This window comes from Entelurus aequoreus, linkage group LG15 (assembly GCF_033978785.1).
Source record: "Entelurus aequoreus isolate RoL-2023_Sb linkage group LG15, RoL_Eaeq_v1.1, whole genome shotgun sequence".
NCBI classification, from domain to species: Eukaryota; Metazoa; Chordata; class Actinopteri; order Syngnathiformes; family Syngnathidae; genus Entelurus; species Entelurus aequoreus.
The window spans coordinates 23,158,508-23,185,998 of record NC_084745.1 but is presented as its reverse complement, the minus strand read 5'-3'; the positions used below and the strand labels follow the sequence as shown (position 1 = coordinate 23,185,998).

The 27,491-nt window shown below is 40.3% G+C and overlaps 1 protein-coding gene across 2 annotated transcripts in view; it reads right to left on the bottom strand.

Annotated features, from left to right (window-relative positions):
* dok6 (docking protein 6) overlaps nucleotides 1-27,491 on the bottom strand; it is a 176,499-nt gene that overhangs the window by 54,500 nt on the left and 94,508 nt on the right. For both annotated transcript variants that reach the window (XM_062021085.1, XM_062021084.1), the window contains exons 2-3: nucleotides 16,679-16,786; nucleotides 6,236-6,350 (exon numbers count right to left, since the gene is read on the bottom strand). In XM_062021085.1, coding sequence (XP_061877069.1) covers nucleotides 6,236-6,350; nucleotides 16,679-16,786 — 223 coding nt within the window. The remainder of the gene's footprint in view (nucleotides 1-6,235; nucleotides 6,351-16,678; nucleotides 16,787-27,491) is intronic.

Sequence of the window (27,491 nt, the reverse complement as noted above, 5' to 3'; positions counted from 1 at the left end):
GACTCATTGGCTGCAGGCATTATTCGACCCTCATCTTCCCCACTCGGTGCAGGTTTTTTCTTCGTGGGAAAGAAAGATGGCACTCTACGTCCCTGTATAGATTTTCGAGGGTTGAATAATATCACCCTTAAAAACAAACACCCACTGCCTTTGCTGGCATCTGCCTTTGAACCCCTCCAAGGAGCGACTGTGTTTTCCAAGTTAGACCTTCGCAATGCCTACCATTTGATTCGAATCCGAGCTGGTGATGAATGGAAAACAGCCTTTAAGACTCCCCTTGGTCATTTCGAATACTTGGTTATGCCTTTTGGCTTGACTAATGCCCCATCAGTTTTTCAAGCTCTGGTGAACGATGTCCTTCGAGACCTGATTAACCGCTCCGTCTTTGTGTACCTGGATGATATCCTGATTTTCTCCCGCAACTCGGAGGAACATGTGGTTCATGTCAGACAAGTGCTCCAGCGCCTTCTTGAGAACAAGCTCTACATTAAAGCAGAAAAATGTGAGTTCCATGTTCAGTCTACAAGGTTCCTCGGGTTCATCGTTGAGAGTGGTCAAGTGAAGGCAGACCCCGAAAAGGTGCGAGCGGTGGTAGACTGGCCTCAACCAACCTCAGTTAAACGTCTACAGGGCTTTCTTGGCTTTGCAAACTTTTATCGCCGGTTCATCCGGAACTACAGTCAAGTGGTCGCACCCCTCACAAGACTCACATCTCCGTCGGTCCCATTCACTTGGACAGCAGAGGCTGACGCGGCTTTCAAGGAGCTTAAGAGACGTTTTACCACAGCCCCTGTCCTGATTCATCCTGACTCCTCACTCCAGTTCATCTTGGAAGTCGATGCCTCAGAGTCTGGAGTGGGGGCTGTACTATCCCAATGTTCTGCCAAGGACCAGAAGCTCCATCCTTGCGCGTTCTTCTCATATCGGCTAGAACCTGCTGAGCGCAATTATGATGTAGGTAACAGGGAGCTGCTGGCTGTCAAACTCGCTCTGGAAGAATGGAGGCACTGGCTTGAGGGAGCAGAACACCCATTCATCATCTGGACAGACCATAAAAACCTGACCTACATTCAGTCCGCCAAGCGTCTCAATTCCCGTCAGGCCCGGTGGGCTTTGTTTTTTGGTCGATTCCGCTTCACACTGACCTACCGTCCAGGATCCCGCAACGTCAAGCCGGATGCTCTGTCACGTCAGTTCACTCCGGAGGGTCCCACCAGTCCTGAGCCTATCCTTCCGGCGTCTTGTGTGGTGGCCGCAGTGACTTGGGAGATTGAGTCGGTGGTCCGAAGGGCTCAGCAAGACCAACCAGACCCGGGTAATGGTCCTGAAAACCGCCTCTTTGTGCCTGACGCTGTACGTTCACAGGTTCTTCTGTGGGCACACACTTCCCTGTTTGCCTGCCACCCAGGAGTTGGCCGCACCATGACTCTCCTCAAGCGACACTTTTGGTGGCCTACCATGAATGCTGATACAGGCCTTCGTGTCTGCCTGTACTGTGTGTGCCCGTGGAAAATCCTCCAATCGACCACCTGCTGGCCTACTCCATTGCCAGTCCCAAGCCGCCCCTGGTCTCATATTTCACTGGACTTTGTCACTGGCCTCCCGCCTTCTCAGGGAAATTCTGTTATCCTCACTATAGTGGACAGATTTTCCAAATCAGTGCATTTGGTGGCTCTACCCAAACTCCCCACGTCCCTGGAAACAGCCAATCTCATGGTCCAGCATGTGTTCCGTCTTCATGGAATTCCTTCAGATGTGGTCTCGGATAGAGGGCCTCAGTTTATTTCGGAGGTTTGGAAGGCTTTCTGTCGGGCCATTGGAGCCACTGTGAGTCTGACTTCGGGCTATCACCCTCAGTCAAATGGGCAAACGGAACGGGCAAATCAAGACCTAGAAGCGGCCCTCCGATGTGTCGTTGCTAAGAACCCCTCCTCCTGGAGCACCCACCTGGTATGGGTTGAGTATGCCCACAACTCATTACCCTGTGCGGCCACGGGAGTTTCACCATTTGAGGTATCTTTAGGTTACCTACCTCCGTTGTTTCCTGCTGAAGAGGATGACATCTCCGTACCTTCAGTCCAGGCTCAGATGCGGCGTTACCGCAAGGTGTGGAAAGATGCTCGTGCTGCCCTCCTCAGCTCTGTGGACCGAAATAGTCGGTATGCTGACCGACACCGAAGTCCGGCACCTGTATACCAGCCAGGTCAGCAGGTGTGGCTTTCCTCTAGAGACCTTCCCTTGAAGGTGGACTCAAAGAAACTTGCACGTTGGCCCTTATGAAATAATTTCCATCATCAATCCAACAGTAGTTAAGCTCAAAGTACCTGCACGCTGGAGGGTCCATCCCACCTTCCATGTCTCCCAACTGAAGCCTGTTTCGACCAGCCCACTGTCTCCCCCTGATACGCCCACCCCCACCCCCCCGTGGTAGAGGTCTGCAGTACCTGGTGGACTGGGAGGGGTATGGAACTGAGGAGCGTTGCTGGGTGCCGCGCAGCTTCATCCTGGACCCTTCCCTCATCTTGGCCTTTCACCGCAGTCACCCGGGCAAGCCTGGGGGGTCGCCTGGAGGTGTTCCTTGAGGGGGGGGGGGCACTGTCACAGTCTCTGTCTGTGTCTGTTTGTCTCTGTGTTTGTCTTTGGGAGAGTGGGCGTGTTTTGGGCGTAGGCGTGGCTCCAGCTCTCAGCCTGGCACAGCTGATCCCAGCAACCTAATCACTCACCTGCCTGCCATCAACTCATCACCTGCAGCCTTCAAATGTTTGGACTTCACTCGGCGCGATCGCCAGATCGTTCACCTTTCTACATGTGTTCCCTACCTGCCGTGTGTGCCTGCTCAGCCTGCTAGCCTCAGCCTGCTAGCCACAGCCTGCTAGCCACAGCCTGCTAGCCTCAGCCTGCTAGCCACAGCCTGCTAGCCTCAGCCTGCTAGCCACAGCCTGCTAGCCAAAGCCTGCTAGCCTAAGCCTGCTAGCCTCAGCCTGCTAGCCTCAGCCTGCTTGCCACAGCCTGCTAGCCTCTGTGTGCTCTCCTGGACTGCCAAGCCAAGGACTACGAGCTCCCTCCTTTCCCTCTGGTTTTATTAATTATAACCCTTGAACTTTACTTCTGCTTGTCTTTTCTGCATTTGGGTCCACCAGTTTTACCATCCGTGACAGAGAGTTTATGTGGCTGTTTTGTTATTAAAAATCAATTTCCCTTCCTGGTGAGTAAGAAAAGATAATGTGTTCCTCGTAGAAGACTTCCAACTGTCTCTGGTGAGCTTTTACCACAGATGGATGAAATGAGGCAGTTGTTTATCTTTTTCCGAGCTTCTTAACTCCAGCCCCCGTGGGATTTTGGGATGCGTAACAACGGGCAGTGTACGCACACACACACACACACGCACGCACACACAAACAGAAATATGCAAGTACAGAAACAGCGCCTTGTTTCTGTGTCTATTCATCGATATGTGTTTGTGGGATATGTTAGCGGCAGTATCTTCAATGTCATTCATGACGCACTCGCTCGTATTACTGTACGTCTTTCCAGCGGGACGTATCTGCACAGCTTAGCGGGGTGAGCGGATGGTCTGTTGGTGCCTGCAGCGTTTCATTCACAGACATCAAGAGAGCACAACTATGTTTACACACAGGAGGAAGCTACTTAATGCCTACCCCGATTCATACTCTCTCTTTCAGTGTTACTATGGCCTGTAAGAGCCTCTAAACTCCTGCACTTTTAAAGCCCGGGTGGAAAAGTGGCAAAACAAACATTGTACCATCACAGAGGAAGCGCACAGGCTTATGCAAGAGGAAAACACGGTGGGCTGCTAACTCTGTGAGAAAACAACTGGTAGGAAATAATCTTCAAAAAGTTTTCAATCAGCAAGTTTAGTTTTAACAATCTCTAGGAATAATAAGTATTCGAGGATCTAACATGAAAACTGGTTACCTGTCATAATGTATACTCATAGCCATGGACACCGGGATCATCAGTTTTAGATTGGAGGCAGAAAATCGCTATCAAGATGTATTTGCATATAATTTTTATTTCATTAAATATTAACTTCCCTTGTTTAATTTCAGAGAAAAGCAAACAAAAAGGCCACAACTCATGCAGAAGAACCTGAGGCTCAGACCTAATCCTATTTACATTCAAAAGCTGACAAGGAAATAAACTTGAATGCCACCGACCTAATTTGTTGAGAAATATGTCAACGTGTGAAACCACATTAATAACATTTAGTCTTCAAGATGAAAACACTACCAAAGTACTACAGTACCAAAGTTAAAGGAATGCGCTAACATGACATTTGCCATGAATTGATTTACGTGGACTCCGACTTAAACAAGTTGAAAAAATATTCGGGTGTTACCATTTAGTGGTCAATTGTAACGAATATGTACTGAACTGTGCAATCTACTAATAAAAGTTTCAACCAATCAATCCTTTAATAACCTGACTCCATTCATGTTTTACTCGTATGTGTTAGTATTTAAATAATGCCATATTTATAAGTGTCAGTTTTTATTATTTAGGTCAAGATGACTTAATTTGCCTTCATCCTGATTTCTGTCAGCACGTTAAAGCAGACAACTAGATTGGCCTGAATCAAGTGTATCCCTCTTCTGATTGATGCCAACTATAAAACATGTAGTTAAGGATTAAGTATACCGTAAAATCCGGACTATTAGCTGCTACTTTTGTCCTACGCTTTGAACCCTGCGACTTATAAAAACAGTGTGGCTAATTTATGGATTTTTCTTTGCTGAAGGCTATAATACAAATAGTTTTCATAAAACACATGCAAAAAAACTGAAATGGTGTGTTATTGTTTGTGGTAAGGCGCCATCTTTTGGACGAGTTCACTCACTGCTGGTTCTGTTGAGTGAACGTCTACAGTATTTTCTTCTGTCTGGTCCTTTTAACCGGAAGTACAAGTGCCTTTCAGTCTACTAGATGTCCATAGCATATCTATGCATATGGATTCTTCATTCCTCATTCCAAGCATCGTTTGTAAGTTTTACAATATAACTAAAACATTTCTTACTTAAACCGTCCCGTGTGTGGTGGCTGTAGGAGTGTTTTCATGCATATTTGCATGTGCTATCGTAAGGCAATGAAGCTAGCGTTGTTAGCACTAGCTAATATGCTAACACGTTTACAAGTGTATGTGTTGGTATTAATAACTTACAATAGCATTGTTTGTATTGTTTCAGTTTCACAAATTCCTTACAAAATTCACCAAAACGTCACCCTGGAGTTATTGAGTCTGTTTGAGTCTGTCTATGACGTTAACGTCTGTTTTTATTGATCAGCCGTATTGCTGCCGTGTTACAGACACCGTTTGGAAACAATTAAGGTATGTGAATAAATATTCACAAAATGTGTGACCGCGGAGAACGTGATTTTTTTGCCGTACCAGAATATGTTGAAGCGTATGTAGCACTAGGCTTCACTGTAACCACAGTGGGAGACGAGGAAAGACCGGTTTCTTTTAATGTTATTAAGCTTACAAAGTTATGCGCATGTACAGGTATAACAATTTTATAGACAAATTATACAATTTATAGTCACGGAGGAGAGTGGGGTGGTGGAAAATATGTTCTTCTTACTGGGGGCGTAACAGAAAATATTTGAGAAGCACTGCTTTAATTGAACAATATCGCAGTCTAAAACAACATTTGTCAATAAAAACAAGTATTAAATAATTGCATAGTACACATACAATGTCTCCAAAGCAGAAGTGTATTAGAAAGCATCCAGTATCAAATATGTCTGCATCACATGTAAAGCGACTTTGGGTACTTAGAAAAGCGCTATATAAATCCCAGGTATTATTATTATTATTATTATTCAACTAACTTAATGAATTATTGTGACCACTCGGTCACAAAACAAAAACCAAAACAATTACAATTCCACTTGAACTCAAAGACAGCATAAGTTCATTTCAAATAGTTAATAATAAATAGGTTGATGTTTTTCATACCTACCATCGTTCTTTGAGTCATTTTACTTGATTGAGCTTTTTCTAACATTCCACACTACAAAATAATAAATGTACTATTATTAATGCTGATATTGTATCAGACAGTATCGGCCAATACGCAATGCTCCGATATCTCTATGGTATCGAAAGGGAAAAGCTGTATTGGGACACCTCTTGATATTGTACACAATTCTATAACATAAGCACTTGTATTGAATATTTGTCTTCCATAGAATAATAAAACAGAAAGGTGCTTACCTGATTCGCAGGCAAACGTCTTGGATGTGTCGTCACAAAAGATAATGGCCACGGCGTGCTTCTTGGTCTCTCTCGGCATTCTGCTAATGTTCTTGATATTATGGAGCTCGGTGATCTAAGGAGGACAGAATTGGCAGCGGCACATTAACTCGAATGAACGCAGTCAACGGAGGCAATGAGGCTTAATTGACCCTCTCACGCCGCTTTGCTGAAAGTGCAATTGAAGTTTAGAGGCTTCTGCAAATAAAAAAAAATGGTAGACTGAAATAAAAAAAATGCCTCTTTTATTAATTAATTAAATTAATTAAGTAATTTATTTTTTTATATATTTTATTAATATTATTATTAATTTTTCCCCTCCCTCAGGGGGGGAACTCGACAGGGCGGTTGCTGGTTGTTCCATCTCAACATCGTTGGGGTCCCTGCGGGTGGGGTGGGTGGTTCCCGTGGCCCCGTGCTGGGCGGTCCTGCTCCATCCTTTCGTATCTCTAGTTATCATTACGTAAATGTATTGTTGCATTTGAATTATGGGTATTGTTCATGATCAATAGCGCTATTTCTATTGGTATTTGTATTGCTCCATTTGTAGTGTAATAATGCTCTTTGTCATTTCTGTATTATTTTTTATTTTCGCTAACTGCTTATTTGCTATCACTTTTACCATCATATTTGTACATGTCCTATTTGCTGATGTTGCTCTATGGTTGTTGTTGTTGTTATTGTTGTGTTTGCTGTTGTTGTTTTTGTCTCTCTGTCTTATCCCCCCTCTTGTCCCCACAATTTCTCCCTCTGTCTTCCTTTTTTTCCCTTTCTATCCCACCCTGCTCCGGCCCGGCTGCACCAAATGATAATATAAATACATTTAATAAAGTCAAATACAAATAAGGCAACAAGAGAAGTATCCTACACTTCTCTTTTGTAAAGTAAATCTGAACAGCCGATATGGGCATCTACATGTACTATATGATTTGTCTGAGAAGCTGGACAGGACAAAAAAATAAAAAATAAAATAAAAAAGCCTCTTCAGAAACAGAAATGAAGAATTGATAGTAAGTTTAATATTGAATGTCATGTAATTTCCACATAGTTGCAGATTGTAAAGTTACTACTTTTAAAGACCTACCTGTATCCCCTCTATACTACTTTATTGCAGTCATAAAAAAGGGCAATTAAAGGCATCCAAATCCCTTCAGCAAGAAATCAATAGTGAATCAAAAAGAAACAAACCAAAAAGATTACATTTAATTAAATATCACCCGCATTTACAGCCCATTTTGCTCTACATGTTGACTCAGCCTGGCAGATTACATTATTGTAGTCCATTGTGTGCAGGCCCTTAGCCAAGAAGGGCTGGTGATGAATTAGCTGGGCTCCATGCCTGCAATGTAAGGCTTATAGGTTAAAAGCCTGGACTGAATAACACAGACAACATATGCAAGCTGCAAATGTCTTTTTTTTTCCTGATATGAATGTCCTATCTGTTGTCAAACACGCCTGTTTTTCAGCTCAAGTTACAGAAGGAAGGTGAGAGAATACAAAATGTGGAATGATGTGACTTTTAGATGTTCTTATTGGCTTCAAAGATCATATCAAAATGTTTTGTGCGTCCGTAGATAGTGTGTCCTCAGGTAAGCGGACACAAAGTAAGCATCAACAGAGGGAATTTCTGAGCCGTGAATTCCAGCATCCATCTACTCATGTGTGTCTGAAGCTGCGAATGAAAGGGAAATATTTGGTTGCATTCCCAGCCTCAGGCACTGAAAAAGGGAATTATTTGAGATGAGTTCCATTTTATATCCCAACTGTCTCCTCTTTTTTTGCATTGAAAAGGCGTTGACTTTCATCTCATATTAACACACATATGCTTCGCTCGCTATACTTCCACTCCAGCACAACACTGTAAAATGTAGTCCCCTTGGTCGGGAAGCATAAAGACAAAGACCCAAAAACACATTTTCAAAGAGGCAAACAAAATTCAGGAATTGAGTTATTGTGTATACCAGCTCAGGCAAAGAGAGAAGGTATGGGTTGAAAAAGTGGTAATGAAAGCCAATCCTCTTTGTGTTGTGTAAATCAGCCACCAGTGCAGACTCTTTCCTCAAAAATCACAGCATTCAGACGGGATATTTCTTGATCTTTGTGGCCATGCATTGCCAGGAGCAATGCATGGCCACAACCATTTGGGGGATGGCGTGGTGCAATTGGGAGAGTGGCCGTACCAGCAACCTGAGGGTTCCTGGTTCGATCCCCACCGCCTACCAACTTCGTCACGTCTGTTGTGTCCTTGAGCAAGACACTTCACCCTTGCTCCTGATGGGCCTTGCATGGCAGCTCCCGCCATCAATGTGTGAATGTGTGTGTGAATGGGTGAATGTGGAAATAGTGTCAAAGCACTTTGAGTACCTTGAAGGTAGAAAAGCACTATACAAGTATAACCCATTTAGTTGTATGAGAAGCCCAATATGAGTGTTGGGGTGAGGGGGGTTGTTACCACACAGGACGTCCACCATAATATGATGCAGTGGACAGAGAGCAGTTTCAATCAGCCTTAATGCGGGCAAAGGATGTACACATGGATTACAATGCTGTCTTTACAGTAGTTTGTGATTACGTTGTCACTGGGGGACAATAAAGTCGCTTCGCGGAGAGAGTTCAGTATGGCTTACAGATAATTGTATCAGGGCTCAATATACACCAATACATCACACTTTTTGTGTAACTAGAGAAGCAATAACAAAAGCAAAGTGTGATACAGTGCATGTTGTGTGGTTTCCTGCTCACACCAAACTCTGTAGGAAATAAAAATCAATTTATTGTGTCTTTAGCATAACTGAAGTTATATATTTTTTTTATTTTTGTCAAACTGCTGCTTCTTCCCTGAAGTCTGAAGAACCGAACATCCTGTTTTAATGATGAAGTGCTTCTCAAATACAGTGCATTCGGAAAGCAATCAGAGTGATTCACTTTTTCCACATGTTATGTTACAGCCTTATTCCAAAATTGAATTAGATTAATTATTGTCCTCAAAATTCTACAGACAATACCCCATAATGACATTGTAAAATGTTTTTTTTTTTTCAATTTTGAAAATGTATCAGAAATAAAATTAATTTAAAACATGTTACGTATTCACAGCATTCGCTTAATATTTTAGTGGTGCACCTTTAGCAGCAATTGCAGCCTCAAATATTTTTGAGCGTGATACTACAGGCTTGGCACAGCTATCTTTGGGCAACTTTGCCCATTCCTCTTCGCAGCACCGCTCACGTTTCTTCAGGTTGGATGGGAAGCATTGTTTTGTATCCAGGATGTCTCTGTACATTGCTGCATTAATCTTTCCCTCTATCCTGACTTGTCTCCCATTTCTTGCAGTGGAAAAATCATCTCCACAGCATGATGCTGCCACCACCATGCTTCACTTTAGAGATGTATTGGCCTGGTGATGAGCGGTGCCTGGTTTCCTCCAAACATATATGCCAAGCATTCGAGCCAGAGATTTCAAACTTTGTCTCATCAGATTGCATTTTGTTTCTCATGGTCTGAGAGTCTTTTTGGTGCATTTTAGCATATTTTTTAAAATAAGAAATGGCTTCCATCTGGCCACTCTACCATACTGGATTGGTGGATTGCTGTCCTTCTGGAGGGTTCTCCTCACTCCACAGAGGAATGCTGTAGCTCTGACAGAGTGACCATCGGCTTTGGGCACCTCTCTGTAGGGTTGGGTATCGTTTGAATTCGAACGATTCCGATTCCGATTCTTTGTTTCGATTCCGATTCCTGACAATTCTCGGTTCCGATTCTTTTAAGAGGCAGGGTCAAAAAAAAGTTTAGGATATTTTAAATGAGCTAGCTAACCTACAGTCTTTCTGAATGAAATAGTCTGACATTCTCCATCAATTTTAATCCTATTAACTTTTTATGAACTTTACTACAAATTCCTCACAGGGCTGTTTTCAACTAGAATATAAATATCAAATCTATGAACTTGAATATAAATATTATAAATTATGAATACATTTTCCCAGGGGTACACTTTCCTCAAGAGAGCTTTATTTTTGAAAACCTCATGAAAACACATTTACACATAAGTGTATGATGCTGCAGGAAACCTCATGAAAACACCTTTACACATAAGTGTATGATGCTGCAGGAAACCTCATGAAAACACATTTACACACACAAGTGTATGATGCTGCAGGTACTTAAAAATGTTACCGTGCTCCCACTGATGGGCTAACCTGGTGCAGAAAAGCAAATAAACAATAAGAAACAACTTGCAAAACCCAGTCCAGATTAGCAGCAGGTACAGTATAAAATCAGAGACAGTTCTTGTTTAGGAAAATGACCATAACCGCCTTCTCAGGCAGGATGCGTGAGCGTTCTGGACAGATAGTGTCTCCTGCTGTGGAAAATACACGTTCGCTGGGTGTGGAAGAAGCTTGAACGCATAAATAGGAGAAAGTGAGATATGACAGCAAAGGATAAGTCTTTTGTTGGTTCCACCGGACCACCACCATGCAGCAGGGTCGTCAGACATAAGTATCGGTGGAACGTCCTGGTACATCTGCAGCTCTCTCTCCACTCGTTTCTTGATGGACATGGAGCTCTGTTATTTCGCGGTTATTTCATTTTTTTTGTAAAGTAAAGCCACACTTTCGACCGCCGACGCCCGCTATCCATGCTTGAGCTTGACTGACTCGCTCGGCTATGCTAACACTTCCGGCGGTGGGCGCTTCTTCGTTGGTGTTCAGCGGCTTCTTCTTCCGGTTCGGCGGACATATTTTTTTCCGGTCGGCGGACTGGGTATCGAAAATAGGAATTGAAATTTAAACTTTTGAACGATTCCGGGAGAATCGGAAAGTTAGTCCCGGTTCCAATCGATACTCGATACTCGATACCCAACCCTACCTCTCTGACTAGACAAAGATGAATGCAGGAATGTACAGAGACATCATGGATGAAAACCAACTATTCCTATCCAAACTGATGGAGCTTGAGGTGCTGCAAGGAGGAATGTGGAAACTGCCCAAAGATAAGTGGACCAAGTTTGTGGCAACGTATTCAAAAAGACTTGAGGCTGTAATCGCTGCCAAAAGTACCTTATCAAATTGTTGAGCAAAGGCTGTGAATACTTATGTACATTAGATTTTTTTGGTATTTTAGTTTTGATAAAATTGCTAAATTAAAAACAGTATGAGGTATTGTCTTCAGAATTTTGAGGACAAAAATTAATTTATTCCATTTTGGAATAAGACTACCATAACAAAATGTGGAAAAAGCAAAGCCTAGTTGGGTGTGATGAGGTGTCAGGGAGGCCATGAGCGGCAGGGGGATCTTCTTTATTAATGCTTGAACGGCACACAAGCCTCCAGCTAGGTGGCAGCAGTGATCACATTGCTGAGGAAGAAATAGGTATACATAGGTATACTGTACATAGTCCTTGAGTTCAGTGTTATTTTTGAGCAAGTACGAGTCAACTAGGTTGACACAGTACGAGTCAACTAGGTTGACACAAACAAATTAAATATGATCAGGTTATCAGTTACATTTTTGGGGGGGCGTGAAAAAAATGTAGGTCCCAGAGGGTGCGAACGATTGCAATAGGGATGGGCAATTTGGCCTAAAATATAGATTGTAATATGTGTTGCAGCCTCTATATATCACAATATATTATTTGGCATAATAATAACAGAAAGGCTGATAGTGTAGCTGCTGTCGAATGCGGTAACATATTGTGTCATATCCGATCGTATTATTTTATCATTATTAATCTACTCGCTAATTTACAGTTAATAGCATCATGGTTCCATCTAAACTTTTGTAAAATATATAAAGCACCTCTTCTACAGTTTGGGTGTTTGGTTGATACTACAAATGTGGGTATCGAGCCAATACTGAGTAGTTACAGGGGCACCAGTGGTCAAACCAATGCTGAAACTGGTGCTTAATTCTATCTGCACTGTTCTTATTTTGGGGGTAAAAAAATATATACATAATAATAATATACATATATATGTATTCAGGGTCATTGAATTATAACATTTTTGATCACAACTGTAATATTCCCCAAAAAAGCGCTGTAACAATAGAAATATATAAAGAAGAACTGCACTTTTTATTTTGTATTTTGCCAATCATTCACAATCAAGAACACAAGAACACACATCTTTTTTTTAGGTTAAAAAAAAAACAAACACTTGCAAGATGTGGCTAACAGAAGTCCCCCTATTGTGACTTTAAAACCCTCCCGCAATGTTTTATATACACACTGCAAGTATATAGCTAATGTAGTAACAGACATGTTCAAAACAATATGTAATATGTACAATATTTACTGTATTTTGATCATTTTAAGCATTATCGGAATGTATTTCCTCAGCGCATTTATTTCTGTTTTCATAGCAACACACTTCCAAATTCCGGCAACAAATGTGTTCCTACTTCCTGCAACAAATGTGTGCCTGTTTTAATCATTGCAGACTTTGTAATAGTCAAAAAATGTGGATTCACAACCTTATCGTTTTGAAACTGAATATGCAAATGTGAACTTGGATCCAAGCTATGCCTACATAAATGGTGTGCTTACCAAAAATAAACTGTAAAAAACATCCCCGGCCAGCTGGACCAATCAGACAACTATCCATTGAATAAGTCACTATAATATCGATCATGATACATGCAGCACGCCATGCTTGTTATTACAACTATATACACTGTCAAGCTTTCCGTGTAAAAACAAAACATGAAATTTGGGCTAATACTTCAGATACTGTAATATTATTGTTCATGTTTATCAGTCAGTATAGATTTGTGTCCTATAACATTGTTAACTACCTTACAGCTAATGCTGTAGCATGGCATTGCAAGGCGATGTGTAACTACCCTGGAAAAACAGTTTCTCAGTGTTCGCTCTTACAATAACAATGTCGCTACAGCTTGGTCATTATTCAGGATACGGAATGTGAATGAAGCATTTTTGGCAGAGTTTGGAGGCATTTTAAAGTGATATAGAGGTAGAATGGATTGCTCCCATGAGTTGCATAATCAGTGTTAATTTTGACAGTTTTTAATTTAGTTTTAGTTAGTCTTTTGACGAAAGCGTATTTTAGCTTTAGTCATATTTTAGTCATCTAAATTAATTCAGTTTTAGTCGAGTTAAGTCCAAAAAATTCCTCAACATTTTAGTCGAGTAAAATTACAGTAAATTTTGTCGACTAAAATATTAAGTAAAGCGGTCAACGCATCTTTGAAGTTGTTTTGAAAGCACTTGTGTGGAATGTGCTCAAAAAGCTTTTCAAACATAACTAAAATAGACACACTGTTAGCGAAACACTATTTCACATTTCTTGTGTTTTTTAGGTGTCACTGAAGTGTTTTAACTTTAGTGTTTTATCTGTTAATAGCCAATCATTTATTGTTGTACTGTTAATATGTGTTTGTACAGGAGCACTTTAAGATTTATTTAAATGAGAAGTGCGTAACAAATAAAATGTATTGTAATTATGTATCACTTCTGGCGGGCATTGTGTCTGTCTTACTTTGTTCAGCGGTACTTAAACGCACCACATAAACACCTCGTCTATTTTCCTTTGAGGAAAGATCGATCATCATAATTACGTGCTAAGAGAGCACACCTTGTCGTTTTAATGTTGTGCACAACTGAATATCTTAGTTGCTCAGACAGTAATGTCTTTATAGAAGGTTCGATTGGGGTACCGTATTTTCCGCACTATAAAGCGCACCGGATTATAAGGCGCACCTTCAATGAATGGCATATTTCAAAACTTTGTTCATATATAAGGCGCACCGGATTATAAGGCGCACCTATGCATCCATTAGATGGAGCTGCGCTAAAAGGAATGTCAACAAAACAGTCAGATAGGTCAGTTAAACTTTATTAATAGATTACAAACCAGCGTTCTGACAACTCTGTTCACTCCCAAAATGAATAAACAGCTGATTTGCTCGTGTTACGGTAAATCAAACGTTAGAGCAATCACAATATAGTAACACTCGAAATAGTGCAGAGCAATAACAATATATCAATAACTCAACGTTGCTCAAACGTTAATGTCACACAACACAACACACAAAATAAACATGTAAAGCTCACTTTATGAAGTTATTCCTTATCCACGAATTGCTTAAATTCTTCTTCTTCAGTGTCCGAATTAAACAGTTGGGCGAAGTCGTCATTAATCGAGTCAGTGTCACTGCTGTTGTCTAGCATTTCAGTGACAATTCCTGCCTTCCTGAAAGCTCGGACCACAGTTGAGACTGATATATCAGCCCAGGCATTTACTGTCCACTGGCAGATAGTGGCGTATGTCGTCCGGCGCTGTCTCCCTGTCTTGGTGAACGTGTGTTCGCCTTCTGTCATCCGTGTTCTACTACGTGACTGATCGCTTTGAGTTTAAACTCTGGGTCGTAAGCGTGTCTCTTAATAGGAGCCATTTTGGGGTCTTTACATAAACACACAAATAGAAATGAAACGTCAAATATCCCAACATGCACCGCGCACTTCTTCTTCTACGGGGGCGGCTGCTTACCATGGAAGAAGAACTTCTTCTTCTACGGGGGAAAATGAAGTCGGCGGCTGCTTACCGTAGAAGAAGAACTTCTTCTTCTACGGGGAAAAAGAAGTTGGCGGCTGTTTACCTTAGTTGCGAGACCTAAACTTTATGAAAATGAAGTTTAGGTTTGTTCTGGCTCAATATTGGTCCATATATAAGGCGCACCGGATTATAAGGCGCACTGTCAGCTTTTGAGAAAATTGGAGGGTTTTAGGTGCGCCTTATAGTGCGGAAAATACGGTATGTTGTTTTTAACGGGGAAAAACGTATGTCTTTTGTTTTCATGTTAGCATTCAGGCTAGCGAGCTGGCACCAGTAAATCCGCTGTGGCCATTGTATCTATAAAAGTGCAGTTATCGGTTTTTAGATCATTTTTATTTAAAAGGGTAATACTAATCGTCGGGAGTGTTGTCGCCGACATCATTATTACAGTTTATTGTTAGATCCCTACAATATAGTCTTGTTTGCAGGTGAAAAATCCAAACACTGTCTTTGTAGTTGTAGTTCTGATTGGATACCCGCCGTAATTTACCCCTGCCTGCATGCTACTGTGATTGGATACATTCATAACTTGTCCCACCCACCTAAGGCGAAAATGTATATGATTGGATTTCGTCTGTCTTTGTTTTGACTCGTTATTGTCCTATTTTAGTCAGGGGAAAATAGGTCATTGACAAAAACTAAGACGGAAATTGCCAACAAAATGGAGCGGTATAGCTCGGTTGATAGAGTGGCCGTGTCAGCAACTTGAGGGTTCAGGTTCGATCCCGGCTTCCGCCATCCTAGTCACTGCCGTTGTGTCCTTGGGCAAGACACTTTACCCACCTGCTCCCAGTGCCACCTACACTGGTTTAAATGTAACTTAGATATTGGGTTTCACTATGTAAAGCGCTTTGAGTCACTAGAGAAAAGCGCTATATAAACATAATTCACTTCAATTCAAAATAAACACCTAACTTGCATTTCTAGCCACCTAGAATGAGCAGATTATTACAAATTAAAATGCAAAAAAAAAAACGTTTTCTTGTCTCTTATAAGGATTGTGAACAATAGGCAAAATTACAAAAGAAGTGCAGTTCCCATTTAAATGGTGTCTTTATTCCCTTGTATTGCATACAAAATTCAAAATAACGTCATTAGTGCAAAATAAAACAAAAGCCAAAACTACTCTTGGCTCTTATTTCCTGAGTTTGTAAACAATAACAAAAAACCACAAAAAATGATTTTGTGATGAAAAAAAAAGTATACATCTCATCACTGCACTACAGTGTGTAGTGTAGCATGTTGTCCTTGTCCAGTGCTAATACTACTTGTAAGAAACAGTTTATTGCAGTTTACTACATCGCGTTGAGGATGCCTTTGTTTGCTTGTCCATCCATCCATCCATTTTCTACCGCTTGTCCCTTTTGGGGTCGCAGGGGGTCGCTGGAGCCTATCTCAGCTGTCACTGTCAAATTTGCGAAACACAGCTAGAATGTGTCAATAACATGCATCATGGCGATAGAATTAAAAGATCTATCGTTGGCTAAATGTATACCATTTGTGTCATATATCATGTATATCGTGCAACCGTACACTGCAATAATGTAAACTCAACTCTTTTCGCCATTTTAATTTATGAGAACAAAATAATCACAGGAGGACACGCCATTTTTGGCACACCTTCCAAATAAAACTGAACTGTATTTTGGGACGATAAAGGAAATATGAATCCAATAATAATAACAATAATCAATTTGAGCCCAAATATCTTAACGCATAAGTGCAGTTGGCGTTGACATCATGTATAAAGTGAGTGCTTGTACACAAGTGCCATGAAGTATCCTCACAGCCAAGGAGATAAGAGATTATAATGATTCAGTGAGATTACCTTGTGAAAGGTCCTGAAGTAGGCAGCTTTCTCATCAGGATACTTCTCCAAGCGCCGCGGTCCTTTACTGGATGCTTTCTTGAACACCAGCCAACATCTTCGGAAAATCTGCCAACAAAGTTTCTGGTTAACTACAGGAAATAAAAGTCTAAACGGTGTAAATCATTTGTATCCAAAGCGTACTGAAACTGTACGTTAGTTCATGCGCTGTCACTTGGAGAAATATGGCATTGGGATAAAATCTTGTGCAAAGCTTTTGTCTGTGCACAGGGGAAGAGTCGATAAACCCCAAGTGGTATACTACAGCCGACTGAACCCTTGGAAGCCAGCTGGAAATGTGGGTAATGTGCATGTAATACTCTCATATTTAACGGTCTATCCTGCGTCATACATTTAAATTTGCACTTTTAAGAACAACAATATACAATAGTAACAAGTATAACAGTTACGTAAATGTGAGTAAAATAGTTTGAGTTCTTGCGTTGCTTTCAATAATGTCTTCCCTTGAAAATGAATGACAGAATGTTTTGGTCATCTTTTTCAAAATATTAATATATCCATTTCTAAATTAAATGGTAATGGTCATGGCAGTTTTATTTGCAAAAATATTTTGGTTGCAGGAAAATATATATATATATATATATATAAAAAAAGATTTCTTTATTCATTTAAATCTGGTATTAGGGACTTATCAATAATGGAATAACATGCAAAATGTTTTTTTACTATCTCAATATAAACGTAAGATGCTTTCATACATAGAACACGCATGCGCCCACACGCACACACAGAGCCTTCAGATTACTGTACATTGTATTGATGACTGGATCATAGTCTGTTTTATCCACCAGCTCAAGATGACACAACAACTAAGTGCAGGGTTTATTTGGCTTCAAGGGCAAATGTGCAACAAAACACAAGCAATAAAACAAATACAAAAGGTATTTTGAATCTGAAAGTTAGTATAAAAAAGAAATGTAATAACTAGGGCAGTCAACGTTAACGCATGTGATTAATAAAAAAAACAAAAAAAACATTATCATAAATTAATGATGATTAATCGCATTATTTGTTTTTGACTGCACCTTACCTGAAATGCAATGCGCAATGTAACACGCCAGTGATTTGGTCACACGTAAGTGCGAAGAAGAGTGATGAAAGTCAGAGCGGGTGTTCAGCTGCCAATTTCGCTTCAAAGCACACTTTGACGGAACTTGAGATACACCTAACGCAATTTGTTGGTTTTGCAGTGAGAAACTTTTTTATAATCGGCGCACAACAAGTTTAAAATACCACCTTAAAGCAAATCACATAATTGTGGATGCCTCTAGCAAAACTGTTACATCGACAACAAGCAGACGATGACAAACAACTTCAACGCTGGCGGAGTACCACATGTAAATTAAATAATGCTTTTGCAAAACGGACAGTCACCGCATAGGCCGCTTAACATCGGTAAAGACCAATTGGCTGCAAGATGTCATTGATATCGCCACAGGAGATACGTCACACAAAATATCTTCAAGGGGCACAATTACAACCAGGATAAAAGCACTGCTAAACAAGACCAACAATTTGTAGCTACTGGCTGATGCTGAATTAAGCTTACCGAATACCATTGGACCTCAGTAAGTTATCACAACTACCTGGAATAGCATTGTACAAAAAAAAGAGATCGGCACTGTCGGTTAAAAAGGTATACAAGCTTGTTTGTTTAAGCAACTGGTTAAAGGAAGAGTAAATGCGGATGTAAATGGTGCACAATGTTGAGTTTTTTATGTGTGTTTACTACATTATCTATTGGTGTATAGCCGTACCTTGTTTGCTATATTATTGCAAAGACTTTCAAAATGTGCACTTAATTCTTACTGTGCTATCACCAAGTTTTGAGCAAATCAATGACTTGCAGTTAAGTAAAACATTTAAAAAACGTTTGTATATGACATTCTGAAAATAAAACAAATATGTGTAAAAATACGGGGTCTCTTAAAATTTAATTTGGATTCTGCAAGCAAATGATTTAACTGCAATTAATCGCCAATAATCACAATTAAAAAAATTATTACTTGACAACACTAATATATACATGTATATACACATGTACAGTTTTTTTTGATTGATTGAAACTTTTATTAGTAGGTTGCACAGTTCAGTACATATTCCGTACAATTGACCACTAAATGGTAACACCCGAATACGTTTTTCAACTTGTTTAAGTAATCAATTTAATCAAATTCAATAAATCAATTCATGGTACAAATATATACTATCATCTTAATACAGTCATCACACAAGTTAATCATCAGAGTATATACATTGAATTATTTACATTATTTACAATCCGGGGGGTGGGATGAGGAGGGTTTGGTTGATAACAGCACTTCAGTCATCAACAATTGCATCATCAGAGAAATGGGCATTAAAACAGTGTAGATCTGACTTGGTAGGATATGTACAGCAAGCAGAGAACACAGTGAGTTCAGATAGCATAAGAATGTACATGTGATTAAAAAGTTAAAGTTAAAGTTACAGTGCCAATGATTGTCACACACAGACTAGGTGCGGTGAAATTATTCTCTGCATTTGACCCAGCCCCACAGGGGAGCAGTGAGCAGCAACCCCCAATTCCAACCCTTGATGCTGAGTGCCAAGCAGGGAGGTAACGGGTCCCATTTTTATAGTCTTTGGTATGAACTCACAACCTACCCATCTCAGGGCGGACACTCTAACCACAAGGACACTCTAACCACAAGGCCACTGAGCATTAATCATCATTAATACAAATTCAACAGAGTAATTAATCAGATTTTTTTTTTTAAATCAATTTATCACAGCACTAACGCAATGTAGCGACAGCCCTTATATGTTAATAGATTATTTAGAGGCAATTTCTTGACTGTCTTTACTTGTGTTACACCAAATCAACAGGAATGTTTTATTACAAACCCCGTTTCTATGAGTTGGGAAATTGTGTTAGATGTAAATATAAACAGAATACAATGATTAGCAAATCCTTTTCAACCCATATTTAATTGAATGCACTGCAAAGACAAGATATTTGATGTTCAAACTCATAAACTTTATTTTTTTTTGCAAATAATAATTTACTTAGAATTTCATGGCTGCAACATGTGCCAAAGTAGTTGGGAAAGGGCATGTTCACCACTGTGTTACATGGCCTTTCCTTTTAACAACACTCAGTAAACGTTTGAGAACTGAGGAGACACATTTTTTAAGCTTCTCAGGTGGAATTCTTTCCCATTCTTGCTTGCTGTACAGCTTAAGTTGTTCAACAGTCCGGGGTCTCTGTTGTGGTATTTTAGGCTTCATAATGCGCCACATATTTTCAATGGGAGACAGGTCTGGACTACAGGCAGGCCAGTCTAGTACCCGCACTTACTATGAAGCCACGTTGATGTAACACGTGGCTTGGCATTGTCTTGCTGAAATAAGCAGGGGCGTCCATGGTAACATTGCTTGGATGGCAACATATGTTGCTCCAAATCCTGTATGTACCTTTCAGCATTAATGGCGCCTTCACAGATGTGTAAGTTACCCATGTCTTGGGCACTAATACACCCCCATACCATCACAGATGCTGGCTTTGCAACTTTGCGCCTATAATAATCCGGATGGTTCTTTTCCTCTTTGGTCCGGAGGACACGACGTCCAGTTTCCAAAAACACTTTGAAATGTGGACTCGTCAGACCACAGAACACTTTTCCACTTTGTATCAGTCCATCTTAGATGAGCTCAGGCTCAGCAAAGCCGATGGCGTTTCTGGGTGTTGTTGATAAACGGTTTTTGCCTTGCATAGGAGAGTTTTAACTTGCACTTACAGATGTAGCGACCAACTGTAGTTACTGACAGTGGGTTTCTGAAGTGTTCCTGAGCCCATGTGGTGATATCCTTTACACACTGATGTCGCTTGTTGATGCAGTATAGCCTGAGGGATCGAAGGTCACGGGCTTAGCTGCTTACGTGCAGTGATTTCTCCAGATTCTCTGAACCCTTTGATGATATTACGGACCTTCTATGGTGAAATCCCTAAATTCCTTGCAATAGCTGGTTGTGAAAGGTTTTTCTTAAACTGTTCAACAATTTGCTCACACATTTGTTGACAAAGTGGTGACCCTTGCCCCATCCTTGTTTGTGAATGACTTGTTTGTGAATGACTGAGCATTTCATGCAATCTACTTTTATACCCAATCATGGCACCCACCTGTTCCTAATTTGCCTGTTCACCTGTGGGATGTTCCAAATAAGTGTTTGATGAGCATTCCTCAACTTTATCAGTATTTATTGCCACCTTTCCCAACTTCTTTGTCACGTGTTGCTGGCATCAAATTCTAAATTTTATGATTATTTGCAAAAAAAAAATGTTTATCAGTTAGAACATCAAATATGTTGTCTTTGTAGCATATTCAACTGAATATGGGTTGAAAATGATTTGCAAGTCATTGCATTCCGTTTATATTTACATCTAACACAATTTCCCAACTCATATGGAAACGGGGTTTGTATTTAAGACACATGAAAATCCAATGCACTAGTCTTCCAAAAAGGTATTGATCTTAAGAACTCTGTGAATGATGAGGAATTGCGGTTTAACCACGCCTCAATGTGACTGAGGCAAAATGGAGTCCACTACGAGACTGCTATATAAAAATAGGGATTATTAGGTGGTATTTTCCACATAGTAGTTTAAATCAAATGCCCAGCCACTGAAGAGACACAATTCAAACACACTACTTGGTTCCCCAATGCTCAATGTGCAAAAAGCTGATACAAATGGAAGAATGCAATAGGGAGAGCGATGGAAAACAGAGTCTATTGTAGTTTTCTATGTTTGAAAATATGCTGCTTCTATGTCCTGGTGGAAACAGCTGCTATCACTCTGCCAGATGTATGATTGCCTCGGGCCATGCGGTTGTGCGTCCATGGTTCCCTAGAACCATGGACGCACAATTATTTGTCTACTCTGCTGCAGTACTTCATAAAAGGCCTGCTGAATTTAACTTTGCGCTTTAATGGTAATTGACTGGAGTAGATCCCTGGGTCCTTATCGGTCCGCCTTGATGGGCCCCCATTCTAGTTAAGTGTTGCCCAGGCACATTATCAACAGCAAACAAAACACTCACAAAGAAACTGCACTTTGGATCAGTTCCTGAATAGCCGATGAAACGCTTTCAAAACGCAAGGAAACAAAAGCGCTTTTAAGTCTTAATTCCAACTGAACTTTCAGAACGTCCACAAAAAACTAAGCAGTGCAGCTTGTCACTGGAACCCAAGAAGATCCAGTCTGACAGTGGAACAATAACACATTTGTGACTTTTAGGCAGTAAATGCAATCCTCCATGGCTGCCTCATGTGAGCTCGAATCAGAGGAGATTTGCATGCCGCACAAAGTATTTCACCCTAGAAGTGTGAGATTAAGTAATTATACCGGCACAAAAGGAAGCTCAAAAAGATAGCTGGTGCATAATAAGAACCAGGGGGTATGAATAGAGAGGGTTTAATCGTGTCTGTTCTACAGTTGTCAATGCTTTGTCAAGGCAGACCTATTCTTAGGCTGCTGGTAGGTCTTATTCAGACACTCTTTACACTGATTGTAATTACAGAGACATGAATAAGACTCTGCTGGTTTGATGTGACTCATTTAAGGCCAGAACATTGTGGAGTGCACGCCTAAAAACCAATTCACCGGCTCCGGAAGACACACACAAATACTAAAAACAAAGTAATGATAAAGAGGACAGCAATGCTCAAAATAAAATGTGCCTGGTCTATAATTTGAGCTGTGCTCTGCTGCTCCACCTCCACCCCTCTTGTATAACCATGTGGTCAATCAGCCAAAGGACACATTGCTACCAAGCGCTCACGACTCAGGGTTGACAAAAAAGATCTCCAAGTTTCTACAAAGTTGTGATACTACCGTATTTTTCGGACTATAAGTCGCTCCGGAGTATAAGTCGCACTGGCCGAAAATGCATAATAAAGAAGGAAAAAAACATATAAGTCGCACTGGAGTATAAGTCGCATTTTTTGGGGAAATTTATTTGATAAAACCTAACACCAAGAATAGACATTTGAAAGGCAATTTAAAATAAATAAAGAATAGTGAACAACAGGCTGAATAAGTGTACGTTATATGACGGATAAATAACCAACTGAGAACGTGCCTGGTATGTTAACGTAACATATTATGGTAAGAGTCATTCAAATAACTATAACATATAGAACATGCTATACGTTTACCAAACAATCTGTCACTCCTAATCGCTAAATCCCATGAAATCTTATACGTCTAGTCTCTTACGTGAATGAGCTAAATAATATTATTTGATATTTTACGGTAATGTGTTAATAATTTCACACATAAGTCGCTCCTGAGTATAAGTCGCACCCCCGGCCAAACTATAAAAAATACTGCGACTTATAGTCCGAAAAATACGGTATAAAGAAACTATTACATATTAAATGTAATCTAGAAAATACAATGGTGTCTTAATTTTTCGCATGACAGTATGCACATTTTTGTGAAACTCTTCTACTCGTAAACTGCTGCATACAAATGAGTAACAAATTGTGTTGAATGTGCTATTATTTTTCATACATGGTAGCGCTGTTGGTAAACTAAATAAGCGTTGCCCCCTTAATTCCAATTTTCTCACACAGCTCCATAAAACAACCACTTTAACTACAGGAATTTAAACTATGAAATGTTGTACACATCTTTGAGGACTGATAAGCACAAGTGTGTCAAATGTGGTTCAAGATTGGTTGAAAAACCTGGCCGCCATAAACCAAAATGTATTTGCAGGGGCATGGGTTGGACTTATCAACTAACTGTCCTTAAATCATTGCCCATTTGTCTAATGTTTAGCAGTATGCTAGCAGTATGCTAGCATGTGTTCAAAAATATTTTGAGCACAAACCATAAATGGCAATACAAATGTAATTTTGTAATAAGTTACTGTATATCTAGGCATGCATCACGGTAGTGTTGTACGATAACGATATGTATTGTAGTCCCATCCATCCATTTTCTACCGCGTGTCCCTTTTTTTTGGGGTCGCGGGGGATGCTGGAGCCTATCTCAGCTGCATTCGGGCGGAAGGCGGGGTACACCCTGGACAAGTCGCCACCTCATCACAGGGCCAACAGAGATAGACAGACAACATTCACACTCAAAATTCACACAATAGGGCCAATTTACTGTTGCCAATCAACCTATCCCCAGGTGCATGTCTTTGGAGGTGGGAGGAAGCCGGAGCACCCGGAGGGAACCCACGCAGTCACGGGGAGAACATGCAAACTCCACACAGAAAGACCCCGAGCCCGGGATTGATAAAAATGTATACCGTACGATATAATGTTCTATTGATTACTATCGTAATTTTAATGTCTGAGCTGCTGCTAATGTAAGTGCAGCAACACTGCTACATTTTTACTAATAGAGACGGAAAACACAATGGAAGCTAAAACAACAAAACCCTAAGAGGGATTGTGTGACAGTGATGGTAGTCGTGATCCCAATGTGCAGCAGACGACAGTTTGCTGGTTAAAAAATTCTTATTCCAAGACTCAAACCACAGGCGAGTGCATCTAGGAAAAACACGGCAGCTTAGGAAAAGCTATGTAAATACGAAATGAAACAAAACTAGCTACTTAGTAAACAAACTGAATGCTGGACGACAGCAAACGTTTACAGACATGCAGCAAGAAAAGCGTCCACAAACTCTAGCAGCAAGAGCTCAACTTAAATAGACATGATTGTTAATAGAAAACAGGTGCATGGAGCCACTGCGAAAGTAAGGTCAGGTTAACGCACACACAACGCGGGAAGTACAACCAAAATAAGTGCAATAGACAGGAACTAAAACACCAAAACACAAGAAAACACCAATAAACTCAAAACAAGACAAGACCTGAGAAAGAGATAACAAATGTGTTTGGCTTTCAGTTGGCAGACACCAACTGAACAACACTAATCTCCAAAACATGCCGGCAACAAGGTTACTAGGTACTTGAACACATCCATTATTTTTGATCGCTAAAACAACAAAACACAGCATGAAGAACAGTGCAGAGCAGTGTTAAAATGCCACAAAGTACTAACGTTACCTCAAAACTACAAAGTGATGAAAAGAAAAACACACCAAACCAGCCTTACAGAATTAGAGATGTGTAGAGATGACAGCCCATACATAGTCAACAGGTTTTATCCGGCCCGTCAGATGAGTTTGCTAAGTATGAAAATGAGCTGAAATTTTTGAATGAAAAAAGCTGATGTTACAAATGTGTCCACTGAATGTCACAATAGAAATTCTTTGCATACCCTGCCGCAAGAGTGCGCATGACCTCAGAGGTGCCGGAGCTATGTGTCGTGTGTTAAGATAGAGGCAACACTTCCGTGTTTGGACGTTACTGTAAATACTTATGCTGCTTATCAGTAATAGTATACAAAATGTGTATTGTGTTGTTCATGCTTTCATTGTCAATGATGTTGGAAATATAAGCAGTGACATTTCTAACCAAATAAATGCTTTTGATAATCTGTACATTTCATGTTGTATTTATGACTGGGCGCACATAAATATGCTGAAATAATACACACTTCATGTGCGATTAATGAAATGAGTCCAAAATCACAAGTTTTGTTGTGGATGATGCTACAAATGTACAGAATAAACCACATGATGTTAGTACATCAGTTGAAAAAATTTAATAAATCACATAAACAAAATGCTGTAATTTGATTTAGATATTTTTCATTTGATCTTCTGATAGATTAAAAATTAACACTAGTGGGAACATTTTAAAACTTTGCCAGACTCATCCATCCATCCATTTTCCACCGCTTATTCCCTTCGGGGTCGCGGGGGGCGCTGGAGCCTATCTCAGCTACAATCGGGCGGAAGGTGGTTTACACCCTGGACAAGTCACCACCTCATCACAAGGCCAACACAGATAGACAGACAACATTCACACTCACATTCACACACTAGGGCCAATTTAGTGTTGCCAATCAACCTATCCCTAGGGCCAATTTAGTGTTGCTAATCAAATTATCCCCAGGTGATGTGTTTGGAGGTGAGACTCAATTCCACCTATTTGACTAATGAACATTATCACATTTATTTAGAAACTATAAATAACTGCAAATGAAAATAGAATACTATTAACCGCAACATGTAAGTGTGAAAAACCCTCACTATGATTCGTTCATTTTTAGAATCTTTATTTTTAAGTTACCATATGATTTTACCAGTGCAGCCCACTTGGGAATATATTTTCCTCATGTAGCCCCTGAGCTAAAGTGAGTGTGACACTCCTGGCATACACTGTCCAAAAGTTACCCTATATCGCGATATAGGGTAACATATTTGGTAATTTTTATACCAAATATGTGTTATATGTGTTTTATGTTGCACGTTTGCACCAAGAAAAATTCCTAGTTTGTGAACCCATTCTCAAACAATGGCAATAAAACGATTCTGATTCTGATTCTGATATATGTATTTTTTGTACCTATTGCACAGCACTACAGTACATCAAGGTGTCAAGTTAGGAATAAAGATTACTTGGTAGTTTATTTGTTTGACTTGACATAGTTTTGTTTCACACTGATCATTATCTGTACTTTTACCTGGTCTTGTTTCTTGTTACCCTTCTGTATGAGTGAAGCGGTGCCTTTCATTCCCTTGTGCCCTCACCAGCAGCCTTTTTCGAGTCAGTATGAATTTTTGGACAGTGCTTGTTGCTAAATGTCATGTTGTCATGTTATAAGTCACATTTATGTCCTTCTGAGTTTTGCTTTTCTAATCTTTTTAAGCTTTTTACCCTTAGTACTTTAGTTTTGTTTTCCCTACTCTCACTATAAGACCGCACATCACCTCCTTAGAGTCCAGTATGTTTATTCAAACAAATCTGAATTAATTCAGCTATAAGCAATCAAGTTCCGTTAAGTCCAGTCCTTGTTTAATTTGGGAAGAGATAAAAGAAGTGGTATTTGGCAGCTGTGCTCTGAACAAATAAACATGAACTCTGAAACTTGATCTTTCCCTTTCATCTTTTTCGTTGGTCCCTGTTCCAATCTGATGAATAGGTGGGATTCTCACACAGATTGCTCAGAAATACTAGTGAAATGCAGCCAGACTATTCGAGTCCTTGGCAGACTACATTAGCAACGTGGTCCATCAGATGTGATGATAATTTCAATGAACAGCAAGAATCAAGGGTCATAATCAGCAGGTCAAAATTATCAAAAATAATGAGCTGATTTACATTCTGTACAATAGGAGGGACCCACACAACAGAGGAATACAAATTGGATCATTAATACTTAACACTTAACACAATCTTAAAATGATTTATTAACAGTATTGTTTTTTTTCCTACACTTGACTTTAATGAGTTACTTTGGCGTATGTGTGTGTGTGTAAGTCATAAATAAGACGCCAGCCAGACTAAAAACTTGACTGATTAGTTAGATGTCTATAAATAGTAGACATCTGTCTGGATGAGCTGCTAGCTGACCTAGCTGAGCCCGGAAGAAGATCCCCCTATGACTATCTGTTGGCTTCCCGATGGACTGGACTCCCACATTATCTATTAATGCAACAGTTAAATATTTATACTCACTCGACATCCATTGCAGCCGATCACCCCAGAAGGAGGGTCCCCACATCTTCGGTCCCTTCTCAAGGTTACATATTTTTCCCCAGCTGGGGTCTTTTGAGTTTTTCCTTGTCCGGATGTGGGTTTAGATCAGGGGATGTCCTGAGTTCTTGAAGCACTTTGAGACACT